Consider the following 21,974-nt stretch of genomic DNA (forward strand, 5'->3'; position numbering starts at 1 on the left):
CTGCAAAGGACCGTCTTTTCTAACTGAGGTAGCTGAGGCCAAAGAGGGTGACGAGGCCAAGTCTCTCCCTCATGCTGCAGAGGGGACTCAGGCGTAACACCCCGGCTTTCCGCCGCCTTGCGTTATCACCTATCCTGGTGCTACCCCAGGGCACAGGCCACCAGTCTGCTGCCCCAGCTTCTCCCCCTCCTAGTTTTCCTCATCCCAGCTCTTGATTCCCTTGATACCACATGTTGCCCTCAAATTATATACCGTGCCCCTTGAACCCCATCTCAGAGCCTGGGCCCCCAGCCCGCTGCCTCCGCAGAGCTCAGGACACCAGGAATTGGAAAGTGCAGCCATCAGCACTTTTCCGATTTAAAGTGACCCCGTTGCATTCATTAATTAAACCTCCTTGGCCTCTCAGAGAGGGAGGCCACAGCGTTATTCCTACTTAAAGCCAGAGGGAGAGAGAGGTAGGCAAGCTCCATCCCACCCACTGAAAGGAAAAGCGGAAGCAGAAGGGTAACTGGAAAGGGAATGCGACGTCTCTCCTTTGTCCATCCCTCCACACACCTGAACAGAACCTCCACAGTAAGTCCGAAAAGGTTCCACACTCCCACTCTTCCGGGCTCAGGCAGGCTGTGGGGAGGGGCTTCAAGCCTGCTGCAGGATACACTGGAAAGGAAAGGGGGGAGAAACAGCCTAGAAAATGCGAATCGGCTCAGGGAGCGGTAATGGGAAGATTTCAGGGTGATGTATGGTGCTGGGAACGTTATTAATGGTTTGCTGATTTTTACCTTTAAAACCTTTGGGCAGATTATTTATTATGTCCTTGGCATGCCTATGATCTATGGAGGGGGCACTAATCTGCGAGCACGGCCCCCCATGTCCCTGCTCCTCTACAGCGTCTAATTAGGCTGGGACACTGCCCTCCCTGCCCGCGCTCTCGCCCACAGGAGCAGAGGAGGCGGCCTGGGCTCTGAGGTCTCAGCTCGGGGCTGGGGAGCCAGCATGGCCTGCAAATCAGGGAACCCAGTTTCTAGGCCTGACTCTGCATTGACTTGCTCTGTGATCTTGGGCCAGGGCATGATCTCTCTGGACCTCTGTGCTCTTATCTGTCCAACAAGGCACTAGGCTCCAGTGACACAGAAATATATACAGAGCAGAGCCAACAAGCAGCAGGCGTAGGGTCTGAGAGTCTCAGGCTTCCGTGACAAAGAGAATTGAAACACACTTCACTGTTGCCAGCCCTGAAAACCAAGCATTTCTGGGTCAGTTGGGAAGTCAGTCTTGTTTTGGGTCCTCTACTATGGCTGCTAACCACAGGGAGGGCCTAGTGAATCCTGCCTCCTGAGTTAAGGAGGAATGGCTGGACCCTCTAAGGATGTGGGTTAGGGACAGAGCCAGGACTAGAAGCCAAGTACAGCGAGGAAGGCCATCTTGACCCACAGAGTGCAAGGCCTCAGGCAGAAACACCTGGATCTGAGATCACACCCCTCGTGAGGCCTGGCCCTTCCCCCGGGATCCAGGGGTCCCGATAGTCCTGGCTCCTCTCTGCCTCAGGTGGCTGCTCCCCGCCTTACAGCTGCCATCACCTCTATTATATTGGCCTTTAGGGTGGGACTACCCACCCTTGTGAGGGTCTGGCCCACGTGCTGCAGTGCGTTCAGCATCCTGGCCCCTGCATACCAGTCCTTCCTGGGTCTGTGTTTTTGGGACCTGATGGCTGGTTGGGGCTTTGAGCCAGGGGCCACCTTAGCTGCCAGCTGTGCTGGCTGAAGCCTGGTCCTCCTGGAGGCACAGGAAGAGGCCTGCCCTCACATTGGCCAAAGCTCCATCCCCTTCATTCTAACCAAACTCTTTTGCCTTCCAGATTGGGTTCCTCTTGGTCACTGGCCTGTGGGAATCCTCAGAGCGCCTCCATTTCTGTGGTTCTTAGCCCCCTCTCTGCCCTATACCCTCTACCCACAGACTACCACCCCACACACCACATGACTTTCCATGGTTTCTCCTAATTGCTGTCACCCCCACCCTATGGTCCCCTGACCTTCAGTCTCAGCTCATGACGAATTCACCCCATCCTGAGCCAGTCTTTCCTGCCTGGAGAACACCCAACCCACCATGCCACCAGGCACACAGCCTAGCCTGCTGCTGCGGTTGCTGCTGAGGCCACGTCCACGGCACGTCCCAGTTTCTCAGCCACTGTCTGGGGTTTCCGCTGTCACATGTCCCAGTCCTTCTGTCTGGGGTTTCCGCTGTCACATGTCCCAGTCCTTCTGACAAACAAACACGTTCAGTGCTTTCCCAAGGCTGCCCAGAGTTGGAAAGCCACAGGTTCCCTGTTCCTTATCAGGGAGAAGCTGGGGAGGAATCAGGGATGCCCCCTAGGAGGTGGGTCCTGGGGTAAGGAACACCGCTTTGCTATTTCACTTATAGATCAGAAGTGTAGCACTGCTGACCAATGAACCCCAGGGAGGGCCACACAGGCAGGTATGGGAAATGGGCACATCAAGGGCCCTGGTTTCATCTCTGCGTCCTCAGCAGCTGGCACACGGCCTGGCACCAAACAGCTGCTCAACATGAGCTGGATGAAAGTCCTAACAAATGTCAGTCTTCCTGGTGAGCGGTGCGCCCTGAAACGCAGGCCCAAGGAATGCAGGGAACCCTCTCACAATCAGCCTCATGGTGCTGTTGTGACGTCCCATCGCAATGAACCCATTGGCAGAAATCATACTCTCCATCTTCAAGGCCGGGATGAACTGGGCACTGTCTGGTGTCATAGAAGGGTTTACACAGAGGGACTAGACTCAGCTTATCATGTAGGCATTCTATCTCCTCACCCCACCCCTCAAATTCAGAACTCTTTGAGGGTTTGATTCTGATATGTATTTGGGAAGGCCATGTGTGCGTAGAAGGCTGCGGTCATTGGGGAAGAGAGATCGTTGCTCCCTAAAGGCAAAACAGAGAGCTGTTCTCTTTCCTCCTGGTCCCCAACATTTTCTAGAGCTGCCTGTCCTGCTGGGGCCTGTCTCCAGGCCCAGGAAAAGCTCCCCATGCTGGGGCAGAACAAAATAGGATGTGGGGTTCAGCCTTTTCCAAGAAATGAATCACTTTCCAACTCTCACCCTTTCCACTCTTCCATCCATTGCACCCGGGGAGTATCTGTTACCCGGGTCTGTCCTTTCCTGGAACTACTGTGATTGATGAAGCTTTGATAGGTTTCCCAGCTCATCCCTTTGCCTTGAGGCAGGGTGTTCTCAAGCAGCCTAGAATGTTAGGAAACAGCCTCAATCTTTCTGGGGGATAGTAGGAGAGACAGAAATCAGGAGAAGGATGCTGATTCACTCCCAGCCCTGTGCCTATGGGGGAGCCAGTCTGCTCCTGAATTTCAGTCTCCCCAATTATAAAATGCAGCAATAAAAATACCTGCGGCGTTTGGGGTGGGACTGCCCATCCTGTGAGGGACTGGCCCACTGCTGCAGGGCGTTCAGCATCCTGGCCCCTGCAGGCCAAGTAGCCCTGGTTCCCCCAGTCCTTCTGACAAACAAACACGTTCAGTGCTTTCCCAAGGCTGCCCAGAGTTGGAAAACCACAGGTTCCCTGTTCCTTATCAGGGAGAGGCTGGGGAGGAATCAGGGATGCTCCCTAGGAGGTGGGTCCTGAGGTAAGGAGACACCAGCCGGAACGAGATGTAAGAACCTGGAAGACTCAGCCCAGCAGATAAGGGCAGCACTGCAATGTGGCCGGAGGTGCAGCCCAGTAGAGCACAGCTACACCGACCGGCATTTGGCAATGGGGCTCCAAGGGGATTTGGTGGGGCTCAAAGCCCAGCCCAGGGGTGCAAGGCAAGAGGACCCTCAGAATGTGGGGCTTGGTGCTAGGTTGTGTGGAAGAAGAAACCTAGGCTGAGGAGAGTCAAATTTGGGTTCAAATCAAGGCTTTAGCATCTACCAGCCGTACCTCTTTGGGCGATTCACCTCTGAACCCATTTCTTCATCCATAAAATGGTGATCAGAAAAATTTGTAGGGTTGTGGCAAGTATTAAAGGTGACACTGTACATAAAAGCCTCTTCCAGATACGCCTTAGGAACGCAGTAAAAGATTGCTGGTTTCCTTGTGGATAGGAGGAAGTTGCACCTTCAAGCACTAAGTAGACGCTTCATCGAAGGGCACTCAGACCGAGCTGAATTCCCACATCAAGGGCTCAAGCCCAGTGGAAAGGCAACAGCCCTACTTAATCCCAGGACTGTTTGATGCCTCTGGCCAAAGGCCGGGGCTATCCTGGAGCCCGGGGGTTCAAGTGTTATGGGGCCCTGTATATGTCCACACTCTCTGTTCACATACCCTTGACTTCAGAGACCCTGACTATCACTATTCACCATCCAAGCTCATGCTTGACCTCTCTGTTCCTTTGCTCCTATTGTCCATCACCTCCACCTGGAATGCCTTTCCCCTCATCTCTCACCAAAGCTTATTAGGCAAGACCCAGGCCCAGTGTCGCTGTCCACCTGGCGCTTTCCTAGACAGTCAAACTGAAGGGAGCCTTGCCCATTCAAGTGCCCATGATGGTTTATCCACAGCATGCTCTCATGGTGGGGGAGAGATAAATCTAGGATGGATGGTGCCATAGAATGGTGAGGGGAGTTTGAGTCTAGGATGGATGCTGGCAGTGCCATGGTGTGGTGAGGGGAGAGCTGAGTCTAGGATGGATGCTGGAAGTGCCATGGAATGGTGAGGGGAGAGCTAAGCCTAGTATGGATGCTGGCGGTGTCAGGTGAGCTTGTGGGAGAGGAATGGGCTGAGGAAGAGGGAAGAGTTCTGCTCTGGGCTGGAAGCTGAAGCCCTGGATTTGGGAGTCACGAGCCAAAACGTAGGAGCAGAAACAGCAATCATCCAGGGAGATGAAGGAGAGAGAGCAATGAGCTGAGGGTGGGGAGATGCCAGTGTTTCAGGTTCAAAGTGCAGGCAGAGAATAGGAGCCAGAGCTGGGCTAGTGAGGGACATGCGGAGGAGACATAGTCTCAGAGCCAGAGGGGTGTCATTAGGGGTGTGGGCCACCTCCATCCAGGGAGATGATGGATGAACAAAGTCCCTGAGTTTGGAAAATAATCAACCAGCAATGATGTCCAGGTCAAGAGGGTGGCGGGAGCAGTGAGTTGAGATGGAGGGGGATCTAGATGGAAATGGGGGAGGGATGGCAGCAGCAGTAGGAGGTGGCCCATTTTCCTGGCCTGTTGAGCTTCAATGGGGGTCTTCTCATGGACAAACTGGATGCTTTGGGCTGTGAACACCCCAACCAGGTCTAAACATTTAGAACCCAGGAGAACATAGGTAGGTCTCTATAATCCTAGAGGAACGAAGGCACAGGTGGCCGTCAGGGGTAAGGGAGCAGAAACAATGGGAGAGTGAAGACATGGCCCAGGGGAAGAGCATCATGAGACAGCCACCTTCTACCCCTGGATATTGGGGCTCAGCTTGGATCCTGGGGCTCAGCTTCGATGCTGGGAAGTATCAATGGATGGAGGATTGAAATCGTGGGCCAGTTACCCCAGGAGGCTATGCCTGACTCATTTCAATGGAAGTCATGAAACAGGTTTAGGTCACTCTGCCGGGCAGCTGGTGAGTAAGGGCATAAACTCAAGGACTTTGGTGGCCCAGGTCCATGTCTGCCCAGGTAAGTCCTATGGACAACCAGGGGCCGGGGCTGCCAGATGTGCCTGTGGACACTGGGGATGGGCAGGGGCCCGGCAGAGAGAGATTTTGCTTTACCCACCCTAATTGCCTCTCAGGAGAGGGAGGCAGAGAGAGAGGTTGACTATGCCTGACCTGCACTGTCCCTTGGGGAGACTACATAATGAGGGAGAACAGCGAAGCTAATGGTCTGGCAAGCAACTGGGTAGGGGGGTATGTGGGTTTTCCTCCAGCTGCTCATTGAAACATGAATCCCTAGCCCAGTGGTCGGCAAACTCATTAGTCAACAGAGCCAAATATCAACAGTACAGTACAACGATTAAAATTTCTTTTGAGAGCCAAATTTTTTAAACTTAAACTATATAGGTAGGTACATTGTTATTAACTTAATTAGGGTACTCCTAAGCTGGCCTTTGCTAAAAACTCAAGGGGCCAAAGAGCTGCATGTGGCTCGCGAGCCGCAGCTTGCCAACCACTGCCCTAAGCCCATCGTCAGACACACTGAACCAGAGCTTCCTGAGTGGAGCTGTCCATGTTAGTGAAGCTCTCGAGTGGTTTGCATGTTCATTAAAGTGGAGTGGGAAACCTGACCCATGCTTAGTTTGGAAACCTCTCAGGACGTGACCCCTTGCAAGCTGCACTGCACTGAGGGCTTCACAGACTAAAGGCAGGCGACTTCTCCGCTGGGCACCTTAGCAGGGCCCTTCTGGAGACAGAGTCTGGGCCGCAGAGATAGACATGGACGCAGGGAACTGGGGCAAAGATGAGGGTAGGTGGGGGTGCAGGTGAGGGGAGCACAGGTCTGGATTACAAAGGAGTAGGTGGTTTTTGTTTTTTAATATTTTTATTCATTTCAGAGAGGAAGGGAGAGAGAGATAGAACCATCAATGATGAGAGAGAATCATTCATCGGTTGCCTCCTACACGCCCCACACTGGGGATCGTGCTCACAACCCTCGCATATGCCCTGACCGGGAATTGAACCATGGTTCATAGGTTCATAGGTTGATGCTCAGCCACCGAGCCACACTGGCCGGGCACAAAGGAGCAGGTTTGCTGCTTGTTATATTTCGCTGCAGGGCTGCCCGAAGCTTTGTGAAGGGGGCTATGAAGAGAGGATTAGAAAAAGAAAGACCTGTGTTTGGTCCCAGCCTGGCCACTTACCCAGCTGTGTGATTTAGGCACTTCTCTTTTGCAAGATGGGTCTGTCTTCTTACCTGGAAAAAGGAAGCTGGACTAAATCAGGGGAGGGCCATCTTGACGGAACATTATACACATCTGGGAGTTTGACAAAGTAGCTGGGCTGGGACCCTAATTCAGACCCATAAGGTCAGAATCTCTGGGCCTGGGATCTGGCCCTGCTCTTTAGTCCTCAGCCACAGAAAGATGGTGCTTTGGAGCTGGAATCTCTGATCCCCACCAGCTACAAGGCCAGGAGGAAGAGCTTGGTTTCTTTCCACCACCACTTACTCCCCTGCTCCACGTAGTTTGAGGAGAACTCTCTGTCTAAAAATGTTTGCATAACTACTGATACTGTAAATACTGCAGCAACACTTGAATTGAGTTTTGCATCAGGGGCAGGCTGAGGTGACAGGAACAAGCAGTGGTCTCTCCATTGCATTCTCTCCACCACTTAGTGCCAGATCAGTAGGTGCCAGGGATGGCTGTCTCTGTCATTTGGGCAGATAGCAGATTATGGTTGGAGCATCTCTTAGGGGTTCCCTGGGGACTTAGGTCACAGAAGAGGTGGGAGCTCCATGTCCACTAAGTGGTGGACATCCCTGCCTATCACCACATCTAAACCAACCCCACAGTGCAATCTGCTCCACTGGGAGCTTCTGGCTAAGGTACCGGTTCCTGTAGAGAGAGATGTAATTTTAATGTAAAAGCTTTAAAGAATCACCTGCACAGAAATTTTAAAAACATGTCAAGTTTTATTAAGAACATCTCCAGCACTCAGAAACAGAGAGGAACAAAGGCTGCAGGCATGAGGACACAGCCCAGGCCCAACATTTGCTTTATTTATTACTAGAGGCCTGATGCACGAAACTTGTGCAAGAGTAGGCCTTCACAGCCGCGGCGGCTGCCTGGATCCCTCCCTCGCAGCCGTGGTGGTTGCCTGGATCCCTCGCAGCCACAGCGGCTTCCTCAATCCTGTGGCTGCAGCCCCGGCTTCGACCGGAAGGTCGTCCGGTCTAATTTGCATATTACCCTTTTATTATTATAGATTACTTATTTATTTTTATTATTAATGTTTACATTTAAATAACCAGTGAACAACAGCTATTCTTGTAGCACAGACTCCCATTTTCATCATTCTCAATACACAAAATGGTCATGTATGAGTCAAAGAAATTCAGCCCCACGAAGCTCCCTACCCAGACAGGACCCAGGCCAAGGCTGGCTATAAAAGGGTATGGAGAAAGGGCATTTTCTAAATCTCAAAAATGATAAATAGAATGTCAAAAGTATTATAAGGGGCACATAGAAATCAATTCATTAAAAAAAGGTAGGATTCCAGTTTTAAAAAATGGGCAAAAGGCGTATATATATAACTTACATGCAAATAGCTTTTGTAAAAACCTAGAAAACTCTGTAATCTCAGTAATAATCAAATATAACTAAAATAACACCCCATTAAAATGAGATACTCTTCTTGCCCATGAAGTTAGCAAAAGATTTCTTGTTTTAATGAATAGACCAAACACTGATGAGAGGGTGTCAGGCCAAGTGATGTCAGTTAGTACAGGCCTTCAGAAAAAGAGTTTGGTGGCAGGATATCCAGAGCCTTCAAAAAAAGTCAATATCCTTAGACCCAGTAATTCCATGCCTGGGTGTCTATCCTAAAGAAATCATCTGCAGTTCAGGGGGGGAAAAAGTTTTAAAAAAAATTATGGAAACCATCTGAATGGTTGACAAGAGTGAAATGATGCAGTAAAGTATTTTATATTCTCACTAGAGGCCCAGTGCATGAAATTCATGCATGGGGGAGGGGTCCCTCAGCCCGGCCTGCACCCTCTCCAATCCGAGACCCCTCGGGGAATGTCCAATTGCCGGCAGTCGGACATCCCTGTCACAATCCGGGACCGCTGACTCCTAACCGCTCAACTGCCTGCCTGCCTGATTGCCCCTAACCACTCTGCCTGCCTGCCTGATCACCCCTAATTGTTCTCCCCTGCCAGCCTGATCTCCCCTAACCACTCTCCCCTTCTGGCCTGATCGTCCCTAACCGCTCTCCCCTGCTGCCTGATCGCCCCTCACTGTGCTCCCCTGCCGACCTGATCACCCCCTAACTGCTACTCTGCCAGCCTGATCTCTCCCTAACTGCTCCCCTGCTGGCCTCTGCCTTGGCCCCCCGCCACTGTGGCTTTGTCCGGAAGGACGTCCGGTCTATCCAGTCTAATTAGCATATTACCCTTTTATTACTGTAGATAATGTACTATTCAGGTATTTAAAATAGGTTTATAAAGATCTGGAGATAAAGAGGGAACATGCTTACATTGTTAAGTTTTTTTTAAAAAAAAGAAGTGTATAAGGATGACATCCACCATCAAATGGTTAGAAAATCCATTTGATAGGGAAAAAAATCAAACCTCTAACACAAGTTATCTCTGAGTGGTGGGATCATAGATGACTGCTTTTCCTTCTTTCCCCCTTTTCACATTTTCCATTATCCAAAAATATATACATAAATTAAGAAGCATGGCCAAGTAGCTCAGTTGATTAGAGCATCATCCCATCCCGATACACCAAGGTTGAGGGTTGGATCTTCAGTCAGGGCACATACAAGAATCAACCATTGAATGAATAAATAAGTGGAACAACAAATCTCTCTCTCTCTCTCTCTCTCTCTCTCTCTCTCTCTCTCCTCCAAATCAATTTAAATATTTTTTAAAAAGGAAATGCAGAACAAACTTTGTCCAATGACCCTGAATTTATCTGCTTCTCCCTGAATTTTTGCACATCTGCAGAGTCACCAAATATGTTCAAGACTTAGAGAAAAGCACCTCAAAGTCAAACGAGGTGAGTGCCAAGAGAGGCCAAGGAGAAAAATAACAGGAGATCAATAGACAAAAGAATGAGAGTAACACTTGCTCGCAAAAAAACAAACACACAAACAAAAACTCTCCTGGAGCTCTGCCAAGCAGTCCCATCCCGCCCCCCTGCCCCCCCCCCCCCCCCAGGGAGCTGAGACAACCTTCACACCGCGCCTGGGAGGGCCAGCAGGCCCTCTGAAGCTCCAGAATTTCGAACCCAGGACAGCATGGTGTGGCTGTGCCCTTGGCACGTCCTTGATCTTCCCCCCACGCTCCTTGTGCACTGCCAGGGGGCTGAGCCATGCTCAGGTTTGTGAACAAAACAAGAATAAAAGCAGAGCTGCAGACTCATGGGCACCTCACCGCTGGATCTCTAGAAATCTAAGTCATCGTGGCCAAAGCCATGGGTCCTGCCCCTGGCGAGGTTGCCAGACCTCATTTCTGTCCCAGAGAGACTTTTAACTCTCGTCTCAGCTCCTAAGTCGGAGCCTTGGGCTGCTCTGGGCTCTGGAGTCAGGCCGTCATCTGTCCCTCGCTCTGGAGTCCCGGACCCCGAGGAGGGCCCTTCTCGTGCAGAAGTGGAGCTTTTTGGAGACACACCTGTGCCTGTGCCGTTTCTCTCGGGGCTGGGGACTCCCTTGGGCTCATCTCCAAACGTGCTCATGTCTCCATTTGAAGGCCCCTCCTCGGAGCCCTTCTGGGAGAGCTGAGAGCAGTTTCCCAGAGATGATGTGCTGGATGAGGAGAGGCCTGTTTTCCGGCCTGACCTGTGGCCTGGGGTGTCTCCACCTGAGGCAGGGGGTGGTGTGGGCCCCCCATCTTGGTCTGGGCTGTTGTTTACAGAAGCCTCACCCGACTGGCCTTGCCTGGGGCCAGCCTGTGGACCCCCTTCCTTCTCGCCTGGATTTCCTCTTCCCGACTCGGGCTGGCCCTCTCCTTCCTGGACCTCTCTGGTGTCATTCTGTCCTCCTGGACTTCGGTCAGCGCCTCCCCAGGCTTCGCTCTGCACACTGACCTCCTCCCCGGAGCCCCCCTCTCTGTTCTCTCCCTGGTCACCCGCGCCCTGCCCCTCCCACCCCACTGCCTCCGAGGGGTGGCCTCCACGGGGGTCTGTGTTCCCTCCTCTCTTCTGAGCGGCCTCATCCTCCTCTCCTCCTCCTGCACCTTCACCTCTGCCCACATCCTCATCCCCCTCCTCTGCCCCAGGGCCCCGGCCTAACCCCAGCTCCAGGCCTCCATCAGCTCCCTGGACAGTCCCTGTCCCCGAGGGGTCTCTCTGAAGCGGCTCCATCCCGGTCTTCTCAGGGGCCGTGCCTGCTGTCTCCCCATTAGCACATCCTGCTTTTTTCTTCTGCAGAATTAGCTGAAGGTCAAAGGCCTCTTTGATGGGTGCCCTGGCTATGCCCATTGAGTCCTTTGGGGACACAGGGGTCACTTTCTTCTTCACGCAGGCCTCGCAGGGACAGAACTCCTCCCCGCCGGCCTCCCCACCCAGCCGGGTCCCCAGGGCTCCACTGAGGTTTGGCACATCGTCCAGGGAGAGCGAGGGGGTGCCCGGGGCCCGGGTCTGCTCAGAGAAGGCGGAGAGGTTGCGCAGGCCCTGGAGGCGACTCCTGCGCTGCTCTGTCTGCAGGGACGTCTCCCACCTGAGGGCTACCCGGGGAGGCCCCGGCGCCTTCCTCCCGGCCCGGCTCTGGATCTTTCCGAGCTCCTTTGCGGTGCTGCTTTGGAGCCGCTGGCTCACGTCCTGCTGCAGCTCAGCCTCCATCTGGTCCAGCAGGTCGTTGTTCTGCAGGCTCCAGCGGGCTCGGAGCTCAGCCGTGGCGCTGGCTAGGTGGGCCAAGAAGGCCTTCTCCATCTTCCTCAGCAGCCTGGACACCCAGAGGGGGTCAGGGTCCGGAGACACTCTGTGAGCCACAGAAGTGCCCTTCTCCGCAGCCCCCTGGGTGAACTTGGCCTGGGTTTGCTCATGGTCTGAGTCAGCTGCTCTGGGCAGCGTCTCCAAACCAGGCTCAGCACTGGGACTGCTTTGGCTCCCGCTGGCATTTGAGTGTCTCTCGGGGAGGCTGCCAAGGGTCCTCTCTCCCCTCCCCGCAGGGTGCAGCGCGGCGGAGGCAGGCTCCCCTCCTGCTTCCTCTTCCTGCACGCTCTCATCTTCCCGGGCACCTGCCCCACCCCGAGAGCCAGCCCCTCGTAAGTCTTGCCCAGTGGTTCTCTCTTCTTCTGGAAATCCACGGACACCCTCTCCGTGCGGTTCTGCTCTTTCTTTTCCTTCTTGCGTTTTCTCTAACTGCACCGCCTCTCCTTGCATCCTGTTTTCAACTATTTGGTCCAGGTCCCTGCCCCGCGCCTGCTCCCCGCTGCTTCCTCCTGCCTCGTCCCTCCTGGTGGCACCAGCCCATGCTTGGGGACTTGAAGATTCCACGGAACCAACTGACTGATGATTTCCCGGGTCCTCTGGGTTCTCTGAGGTTCTGGAATCAGGCCTCTGGTAGGGGACTTCTGAGAGCAGCTCTCCCCTTTCAGAGACCAGGGCACAGTCCACGGCACAGGGTCCGCTGCCCTCCCCCGAACCTCCAGAACCACTCCCGACATCCACGCCGGACGAGGACGTTGGTGTGAAGTCCTCAGTCACAGCATGGGGCCTGAGGCCCGACAGAGCCTGGCTCCTGCCGCACCCCTGGGAGCCCGAGTCCGGCTCACCCTGCCCGAGGCCACACCCCGGCCACGAGGCCTGCAAGGTGCTCAGGAGCTCCTGGTACCGAGAGGAGTCTGTGAGCCTTGCCTTGCCGGCGGGAGACCCACGGTCTTCATTGAAGAAGTGGAGCCTGGCGAGGCAGGTGATGAGGGCCCGGGCAGAGTGGCTGAGCCGCCTGCCCTCCGGGCCGGACACTTCGGGCAGGCTGCTGGGCCGGCCCTGCTTGGCGCCCATCAGCGCCTTCATGATCTGTATGGAGACAGAGACCCTGCGGGGAAGCACACACTGGCCCCCACCACGGTCCCCAGTGGCCCCTTCACCTGCTGCAGCCTCCTCGGGGGCTTCCGCGGCCCTGCTGGGAGGAAGACCCTCTCCCGGCGGGGGACCAGCCTCACCAGTCACCGGGAGGGCTCCCTCTGGGTCTGCCTTCTTGCTGGCGGCCCCTTCCAGGGACGGTCGTCTAGCCTGCATGGGCTCCTCCAGGCCTTCTGGGGGATGTGTGTCTACAGGGCCCTCCGTGGGGCCTTCCGGGCCATCCCCAGCCGCCTCCATGCTGTCATCCCCCATCTCATAGCTCAAGGGCACGGGCTCCTCCGGGATGTTGCTCAGCCATCCACGGACCACGGCTTCTGGCGAGGCCCGGGGCAGAGTGCCCGGCGTCACGCGACCACTGTCCTCTTGCTCTTCCAGGCCTTCCCCTCCACCAGCGACCTGCGCCTGGAACCTTCTCCCAGGCCCGGGACCTAGGCTGGGGCTGCCCCTCCCCGCTGCTCTGACTGCTGTCCCCGTGCCCCCTGACTGAGATCCGGGGGGGCCCGGGCGCTGCACGTCTAGCGGTTCCTCCCCCTGCTCGGCGCCCCCTGGCCCCCAGGGAGCACCGTGGTCTCCGTTGCTGCTGCACGAAGCGTGTTTCCTGACAGGGGGCCGTGCCCTGGGCGGAGTGGGACTGTACCCCCTGCACACCAAGCAGGCCTCAGAGAGGGGCCCCTGGCTGCCCTGAGGCTGGGGGGCCAGCAAGGCCTGCGTCTCACCACCGGGGGCCCTGCAGGCCCGGGATGTGCCCATCTGTGAGCCGCAGCCCCCTTGGTGGGCTCCTGGCTTGCCCCCCTCATGCTGTCCAACTGGCAGGCTCAAGGGCCGGGAGGCCTTGGGGACGCCCCCTGCCTTTCCTCCCAGGCCACCTCCTGGGGAGCTGAGAGGGTCAGATGTGGTAGAGAGTGAGTGTGACCTGAACTCGGTCTCGGCAGAGGGAGAGAATGGGGGGTAGAGATTGGAAGCACAGTCTGAACTGCTCACAGGAGTAACGGGGACACTGCTGACCCCTCGTGCGTCCCGGGAGTTAGGAGAGGCCAAGGAGGGTGGCCCTGGGTCCTGGAAGGCCGGGTTCCTGGCACTAGAGGAGCTTCCAGAAAAGCGTGGTGCTGGGCAGGCTGGGCAGAGCCTGCCTGTGCTGGGGGGGCCCAGCATTGGCCTGGACACAGGGGAATCGAGCCGGCAGTGTGTGTGCCTCTGGCTGTGGTGCTGCCTGGGGCGGCCTCCCTGGGCCCCTCGGCCAAGGCCAGAAATGCTGGGTGAGGACACAGCACTGGCTCTGCTCGCCTGCTTTCTGCTCCTGCCTGTGGCTGAGGCGCAGGTGGAGGCCGGGGAGCAGCCTTCTGCAGTGCCCCCAGAGCCCAAACGGCCCGAAGCCAGGGACGATCTCCTCCCAGACCCATCCTTGGGCTGCGGGGGTCCAATGTCCTGTTCACTCCCCTCTGCCCGTGGGTCCTCGTTCCTCAAAGACGAGGGATTCGCAGTAGCGGAACAGGGTCCTGCCCCAGGGGTGGCCTTCCGTGGGGAAGACACCAGCCTGGTCTTGCTGGCGTGGCCCTGGTGCCGCTCTCCCCTTTCACTGGACTCCTCCTGAGCCCCGGCACTCGCTGAGGCGTCAGAAAAAGCACCTGCCGCGCCTTGGGTCCTGGGTTCCAGGCAGCAGTGGCCCCTGCTGCCCGGCCCTGCTCCCTCTGGACCTGGGCCCTCAGCAGCCTGGGGTGTGCCACCAGCTCCCCACCCTGATCCTCTCTGGGGGGCAGCCCCGGAGGCCAGGTGCAGGGCACAGCTGCCCGTGCTGCCCTCTGGGGACCGGGAGCAGCAGGAGTTTGGCTCAGAGACCTCGGGGGCTCTGTCACTGGAGGCAGGGCTGCCGCTGTCCTTGCTGCTTCTTTTCCGGCCGGCCACCCCTGGGCTCCAGGGGCCCCTGCAGGGGGAGTGCTGGGCCCGCCGGGACCTCCCCCAGGAGGCGGTCCCCTCTCTCTGGGCAGTGTACAGGGGGTTCGTCCAGATCTCATATCCGGACCCTGGCTGCCACTGGCCTCGCTCAAAGGCTTCTGTGTATCCTGCCTCTCGGGGCCCTAGCCCCTGTGTCCCAGGCTCCGAGGAGCCCCCAGGGTGGCCCTCCCACACACAGTGGAGGGGGTCTGCCTCCCTGGGAACGGGGCCCTGCCCACTGGCCCTCCCGGCCCTCCTGGACCACAGGAGCATGTTGTTGCCAAGTAGGTGGAAGCGGACTTTCATCTCCACAGACAGGCTGCCGTCCTCGTTCAAGTGCACCTTCTTCTCCACGCCATCACCGGCCACCAACGGACCCAGCTGGGCAGGCATGTCCTGAGGGTGCCTGTCGGGAGCAGGGCCGACCCTGGTGTGATGCGGGGACACCAGGGGGTCGCCGAGACCAGCCCTCTCCGGCAGCAAGGAAGACCGCTGCGGCCTGCTGCCCAGCCTGGACCTCGAGTGGGTCATGCTCGGCTTGGCCTTGGGGCCGCAGCTCCCTGGCACACAATGCAGAGGAAGAGAGAGAGGAAAAGATAGTGAGCGGCTGGGGGAGCTTTAGGGCAGGAGCAAAAAGGCCGGACAGGAGCCTCTCACACCTAAACACCCTGCCGCCTCCAAACCATGCAGCAGGGCAGAAACCATTCTAGAACAAATACCCAGTGTGCTGTTTGTGAACCTGCATAGCAAAGTGAGATGAACTTGAAGCCTGAATTCAGTCTCAACCCTGCCACTTCCTAGCTGTGTAGCTTTTGGCAGAGCCTCTTTTCCGAGCTGTAAAATAGGAATAATGGTATCTATTTGGAAGTGTGTTTGGACATTGCAAGGCAATGCATATAAAACTTCCTAAAAACAAACAAACAAACAAACAAAAACTTCCTGCAGAATTACTAGCACAAAGTGGGTTTTGAATAGACAGCACGGGAGGCCGGCCGAGTAGCAGTGCCCAGCGCTAACTCCTAGCCCTGCTCATGCCCACCCACCCCCAGAAGTAAAATCAATAAGCTGCTGCATACACATCTGATTGTAAACTGTAAAATGCTTTGCAGTTATTAGTGATGATTTATCATGCTGACACTCATCAAGCTTTGGAGTTGATAAATGATAGCAAGGAGGACCTGGACACACAATAGCAGGTTCTGATAGTCAAGCCTACACCCTGCCCCATGAAAAAGGAGGAGAAGGGGCTACTGCAGACAGAAAGAAATGGACCTCAAGAAAGAATGCAGCCCTAGCGCTTTCTCCTCTCATCTCCTGAGCTAACACGTGACAAGAGGAAGGGGCTAGTGGAGGGTGGGGCTGTGGCCAGCAAAAGAGCAGACCACCATGAGTGCATCTGAGCAGGAGGAGGTTTCGTAAAACTCTGCTCTTTCATAAGCACCGAATATGAATGGGGGCTCCTCCAGGGAGGGGTCGTGGCTAAGGGGTCTCTGTAGCTCCCGTGCCAGGCATGAGGCAATCACCGACACCATTGTTGTCATTTCATCATTTCTCAACAGCTTTTCACAAAGGATATTATTTGTTGACTTGCCAAAATGTGCCTATTGCCATTCCAATAACTGCTGAAACTCTTCTTCTACAATTGTTAATTGTGCTTTCAAAAGAATGTGTTGTTTTCTTTTTTTTTTAAAATAAGAAAGCCTAAACTCTGGCACATTGTAGGCCTTAGGATGAATATGGTGGGATATTTAGACGGATGGGTTGGATAGATGATTGATGGGTATCATTCATTTTAGCCCATTTGGCCCTCACTGTTGTCTAAGAGAGTCATGGCTCTTAAAAGATGCAAATGCCACATACCTATAGCCCATGGCCTCTGTAATCTCGTGCCCACCATGGTCCTTAATAAAGCTTATTTTAGATCCTGGAAACATAGAGTTTAAGATCTCTTCCTAATCCCTAATCTCTAAATACCAGACTTCCCTCTCTCATACCCCAGTCAAATGCTCAACCCGGTCAAGGTTGATGGTGATGTGATGAGGAAGAAGAAGCAAGAGAGACCCCAAACAACTGGCTGTCCAAGAATTGGTGCCAAAGGCAGGATCCCTAAATTATCTAGAAGGAATATCTGCCCAGCTCTCCCAATCCCCCATCCAGTGCAAACCACACTGGGGGAACTCCGACACCCACTCACCATTTTTGTTCCTTGAAGTCTGCCCCGCTAAAGTTCCAGTCCCACTTCTTTTGGCACCTTCCAGAGGTCTGAAGGGCTCATGGCCGGCACACACCAGCACCGAGGGGCTGTGCAGCAGAGCCTTCAGAGAACCCACCTGAAGAAGGAGAGTGTTGAGTCAGGAGGCCTGGTCTGCAGAACCCCCCTGCTGCTCAGAGAGACACAGGTAGAGAAAGAATCCTGCTCTCTGGCCCTTTCCTGATGTTGGCCCATTTCACCCCAGATTTCGGATCCAAGGGAGGGATCCCCATCCATTTGCCATAACCAGTGTGGGACTGAGGTCCTACCACCATGATCTTCCTCTCACCTACACCCTCCTGTGAGAGGCTGTGGTTTAGAGGTTATGCTGGATGCCTCAGCTGGAAAAGACTTCATGAAGCTCTGGTCTGCTTCCCTGCTCACACTCGTACCCCCCAGAATAGGCATTTTTTAAAGCAGCCAGCTTTCATATGGAGACCTGATTCACTATTCCACCCTCTTCCCAGGCAGAGACCTCTCTTGGGTTTGATCTGTGTTTTCCAGTATAATCTGAGCCCGTCGCCTCTGCTTCTGCCCCTCATGGAGTGGAGAAGGGAAGGCACTGTTCTCTGCACAGGGAGCCCTTCCATCCAGGCTCCTCCAAGGGAGGGTTCTCCAGGCTCCTGCCCAGACGCTCCTGCCATCCCCTTCCCGCCCAGCCACAGCCCCACCAGCAGGATGTCCTGGGCTGGGAGTTGAGTGGGCAACATCAGGGCTGGGTTGCATTCCAGGAAACAGGTCCCCGCTTTTAGAAAAACCTCACCTGGCCCCCGAGGCCGCTGCATATTTGAGGGTTTGCACTATTTATAGCAATACATTGTAATGAGCAGTGTTGGGGAATTTAGTTCCATCTTTAAAGTGCTGAATCCGCTCTTTTTCATTCTCTCAAATTAGAAGGGTATGTTCATTAACAAGGAAATGGAAACAAAAGAGAGAACGCTTGCAGCTTCTCCTCCCACCATGACATTCAGTGTGCTGTCCACCAGCTCTCTCCACCCAGTTCATCAAAAGTTGGTGTCAAACTACCAGGTACGTTTCTCTTTTGGTTCATATCTCTGGTCCATCGCACAAATGCAAATGTGGTTGACCCAACTCTACCAATTATAGATGTAGCCATGCTTCTAGAAAGTCAGACTTTCCCAAGGAAGAGAGCAGAATTCAAGGCTAAATGATGCTCCCTTTTTAGAAAGAGGTAGAGGTCTAGGACTCATGAGGAAAAAAATAACATTATCGAGAATGTCCATCCAGTTGAGAGTCTACAAATGAATAATCAAATAATCATGACAAAGCCTGTCCCAGGAGCAATGAAGTCGCTTTGCTTACAGAAACGCTAATAGCTCTGTAGTAAGTCTAGATGGAAATATGCTAATCTTTCCTCCAATTAATTTATTTTGCACCTGCTCTCTCCCTCTCACAACTGTGGCCAATTGATGGTAGGGACCCAGTCTTATTTGTCTGCAACATCTGCATGGAGCATATGCTAGTGCACAGCCAATGCACCACAATTCAGAAGTGTTCTTACAGCACAACTCTGCAACCATGAAGGCGGGCCCTATCATTCCCAGCCATACAGCTGTGAGCAAATTGCTTAACCTCTGCCTCCATTGTCTTATCTCCGCAAATGGGATAATATTGACTGCCTCCTGAGTCAGTGTGGTGGAGGCTATGCCCTAGATTCATCAATGTCTAACCCACTCGCTTTCTGCAGGACTTAGAAAGCTCTAAACACATTTTCAGGAGACGTGGCAGCTCCGCAGCACTGGTCAGACCCGGCGTTCCAGTGTCCCCGTGTGCCAAGGTGCACATGCGGCAGCTTCCAGATCTCAGCTTTAGAAGCCTGGATGCCACAGCCGAGATGCCAGCTGAGCTCAGTGGTCACAGCAGCTCCAGGCAGAGGTAGCAGCTCCCTGCAGAGTTTTGGGAGCCATTCCTGTAACCCAGAGTTCATCCCTGCAGATGTCCGAAGATTTGGAAGCCCCCTGATGCCTTGTATTAAACTGCTTTCTGCTTAAGGTACATTGAGTAGTTCCTGTACTGAACTCTCATGCAATAGATTGGATAATAGGAGAATTGGATAAGAAAATCATGAAAGTGTGCAAAGCAGTGTCTGGGGCTCACTAAGTACTTGCTAAATGATAGCTAATAATATGAATAACAATTGTTTGATTAACTGATGAATGCCTCCACCCTATCTACTTTTAATTAGTTGCAGTGTATATATATATACACTGAGTGGCCAGATTATTATGCGTTCAGAGATCATAATAATCTGGCCACTCAGTATATGTGTGTGTGTGTGTGTGTGTGTGTGTGTGTGTGTGTGTGTGTGTGTATATATATATATATTTCCCCCATTTATTTCAGAGAGGAAGGGAGAGAGATAGAACCATCAATGATGAGAGAAAAATCTTGACCGGCTGCTTCCTGCACGCCCCTCACTGGGGATTGAGCCCACAACCTGGGCATGTAATCGAACTAGTGACCTCCTGGTTCATAGATGGACACTCAACCACTGAGCTACACTGGCCGGGCAGCAGCCCCCCTTTTATGGATGACCTTCCCATCCCATCTAAGAATTTTGCTCTGAGGTCCAGAGAACTTTTTAAGGAAAACATCATGCCTGGCAGCCTACCTTTTCCCCACTGGGCGTGTACACCTGCTTCACGGGGAAGTGCAGAAGGCCCGCGGCTCTGCTGAGAAAGGCCGACAGGCTCCTGGTGTCTCTGTGACTGAGGACCACTGTCTGCTGGAATCGAGGGTCCCCATTCTTAACCAACATTATCCTCCTTGGGGTTTTAGGATTTTTCCGGGAAGAGGATGTTCCTGGCCCCTCACACTGGTCTTCAACATCCTGGGACTGCTGAGCAGAGGGACTTCTCCCCCACGGCTGGCCTGGCCCACTGGAGGTCTTGGGCGGCTTCCTATCAGAGCAGAGGTAGCGACCACCATCCTCCAGCTGCTCCAGGGCGCTGAGGTCATGCAGGCCCCGGGGCGTGGTGACGGAGCGCACCCCAAAGGAGAGGGGCACGCGCTGGGAGAGCTCATCCATCAGTGTGCCCAAGCTCTTGAAAGTGCGTTGGTGGACAGCCAGGCGAACCCCAGAAAACCGAGGATCCCCTCGCTTGAGGAAAGTTATCTTCTTAGCTGGCGTGACCTGGGTGACAGAGAGGGTCCGGGCCACAGAAGGCAGGAGGCACTCTCGGTAGCTTGGGGTCCGGGTATCCCTTGGGGTGCTGTTCATGGCGTGGAGGCCCAGGCGGCTGCAATCGATCAAGGAAGAGAGTCAGAGAGCGGCCCAGAGATTCGTCATTTCCTCTCTCTTGTTGGAGACAAAGGTGCTTCCTGCCTACTCCAAATTTGTACAGATCTGCTCTGTATGAGCAGGTTAATCCATTTTTAAAAATATTTTTATTGATTTCAGAGAGGGAAGGAGAGGGATAGAGAGGTAGAAACATCAATGATGATGAGAGAATGATTGATTGTCTGCCTCCTGCACCCCCCCCCCACTGGGGATTGACCCCCCGAAATCCAGGCATGGGCCCTGACAGGGAATAGAACGGTGATCTCCTGGTTCATAGGCCAAAGGTCCAACACTTAACCAAGCCAGCCGGGCAAGTTAATCCATGTTGATGGAATAGAGGGAAGGCCAAAGGTTTGGCATTGGATAGATGTGAGTTCAAATTCCACCCCCGCCCCCCTTACTCCATGTGACCCAGGAGGTGAATGACATGCTCCGTGTTTGGTGAACCTCCTTGTCCGATGCAGCCACATTCACTCTGCAGAGTGGTTACAATGAGCAAATGAGTTTATGCACATAGAGCACCAGGGACAGAGCAAGCACTAATACATCTTGATTCCTTTCCTTCCTCTTGCTATTTCTATTACTTGACTCTACCACCTGAGCTCCTTTGAATACCTCAGGCTTTATCTCCTAAAGAGGTGGGTAAGTAAGGAGAAGACCATAGAATACAGATGCAAGAACGCAGGGCAAGCAGTCAGGAGGCCTGGGCACCTTGCCCACTCTCTCAGTGCCAAGTCTCATGTGTGGCCCTGGGGGATGCCCGGAGAGCTGGGCTTTCATCCTTCAACTACCAGGTGAGAGGGTCCCAAACCCTTCAGGGACCAGAGTGGGGACAAGGAGACTTGTAACACAAAGAGACTTCACCACTCCATGTTGTGTGCTTTCTCCATTATATGGTGATGTTTGCTTTCCTATGAAAAGAATGCCCTCCTTTCTATCCCTCCAAAGTCTTTGGAAGATGCATGATGAACCTGGGGGTGAGTACCCCAGCCCACTGCATGGACACTGGGGGCTCAGGCCTTTCATGGTTGGGTCAAGGCCATTTGTCCAACTACTCATTTCTATTCTCACTGTGTGGAGCTCACTGCCTCACCTGGAACTCCTGTAGAAGCCTGACTCGTTCTCTCCAGGTCACCACACCATGCTCTGTTCTATGTACCTGCTGGCCAAGTTGTCCTGAAACCCAGGTTTTACCTAGATATTTCCTGTGCTCCAAGCTCTTCAAGAGTTTTGCAGTGTCTGCAGAAAAAGCTCATACCCTTTATCCCACAATTCGAGGCCTCTCAGGTCTGCTCCTTAAGCCTCTCAGCTCCTGCTCTTTCCTACAGGAAGTCCCGACTCCAATCCAACTGCCTGTCTCAGGCCACCCCCACCCTTCTGCACCCTGCCTTGGCTCTCCTCCTTTGTGGAACTTTCCCCAGCTCCCAAGTCTGGGGCAACTGCTATGTTCAGCATGGTTCCCCGACATTTCCCACATCCTGGGCTGTATCTTTCCTGGCCATCTATCCCAAGGCCTGTGAGGCAAAACCAGTGCCCCCCGGGGCACCCAGCCCCAAACTTGGCACATAGCAGGGACCCAGGAAATTAATACTGACTAATAAGGCAGGTGTTTCCCAGAGCCTCATACAGAGCCCAGGCCTGCCAATAAGCTGATAGTTGAGTAATTATGATCCGGTGAGGAGTCGTCCCTGCTTCCATGTGGTTCAGACCATGCCAGACCCTCACTAATGTGCCTGCCGCAGCCATGGTCCCTGCTTACAGTTCCTCC

General features: G+C 54.1%; 1 protein-coding gene across 1 annotated transcript; it reads right to left on the reverse strand.

Moving 5' to 3' along the window:
• Window positions 1-636: 636 nt before the first annotated feature.
• Window positions 637-20,146, reverse strand: RP1L1 (RP1 like 1; the record flags this gene model as incomplete). The annotated part of the gene is made up of 5 exons (XM_079770227.1): window positions 637-657; window positions 2,655-2,752; window positions 10,880-15,214; window positions 16,849-16,984; window positions 19,538-20,146. The coding sequence occupies 5 exons, from the start codon at window positions 20,144-20,146 to the stop codon at window positions 637-639; spliced, it is 5,199 nt and encodes a 1,732-aa protein (XP_079626353.1).
• Window positions 20,147-21,974: the final 1,828 nt, after the last annotated feature.

This window comes from Cnephaeus nilssonii (assembly GCF_951640355.1).
Source record: "Cnephaeus nilssonii genome assembly, chromosome: 5".
Taxonomy (NCBI): Eukaryota; Metazoa; Chordata; class Mammalia; order Chiroptera; family Vespertilionidae; genus Cnephaeus; species Cnephaeus nilssonii.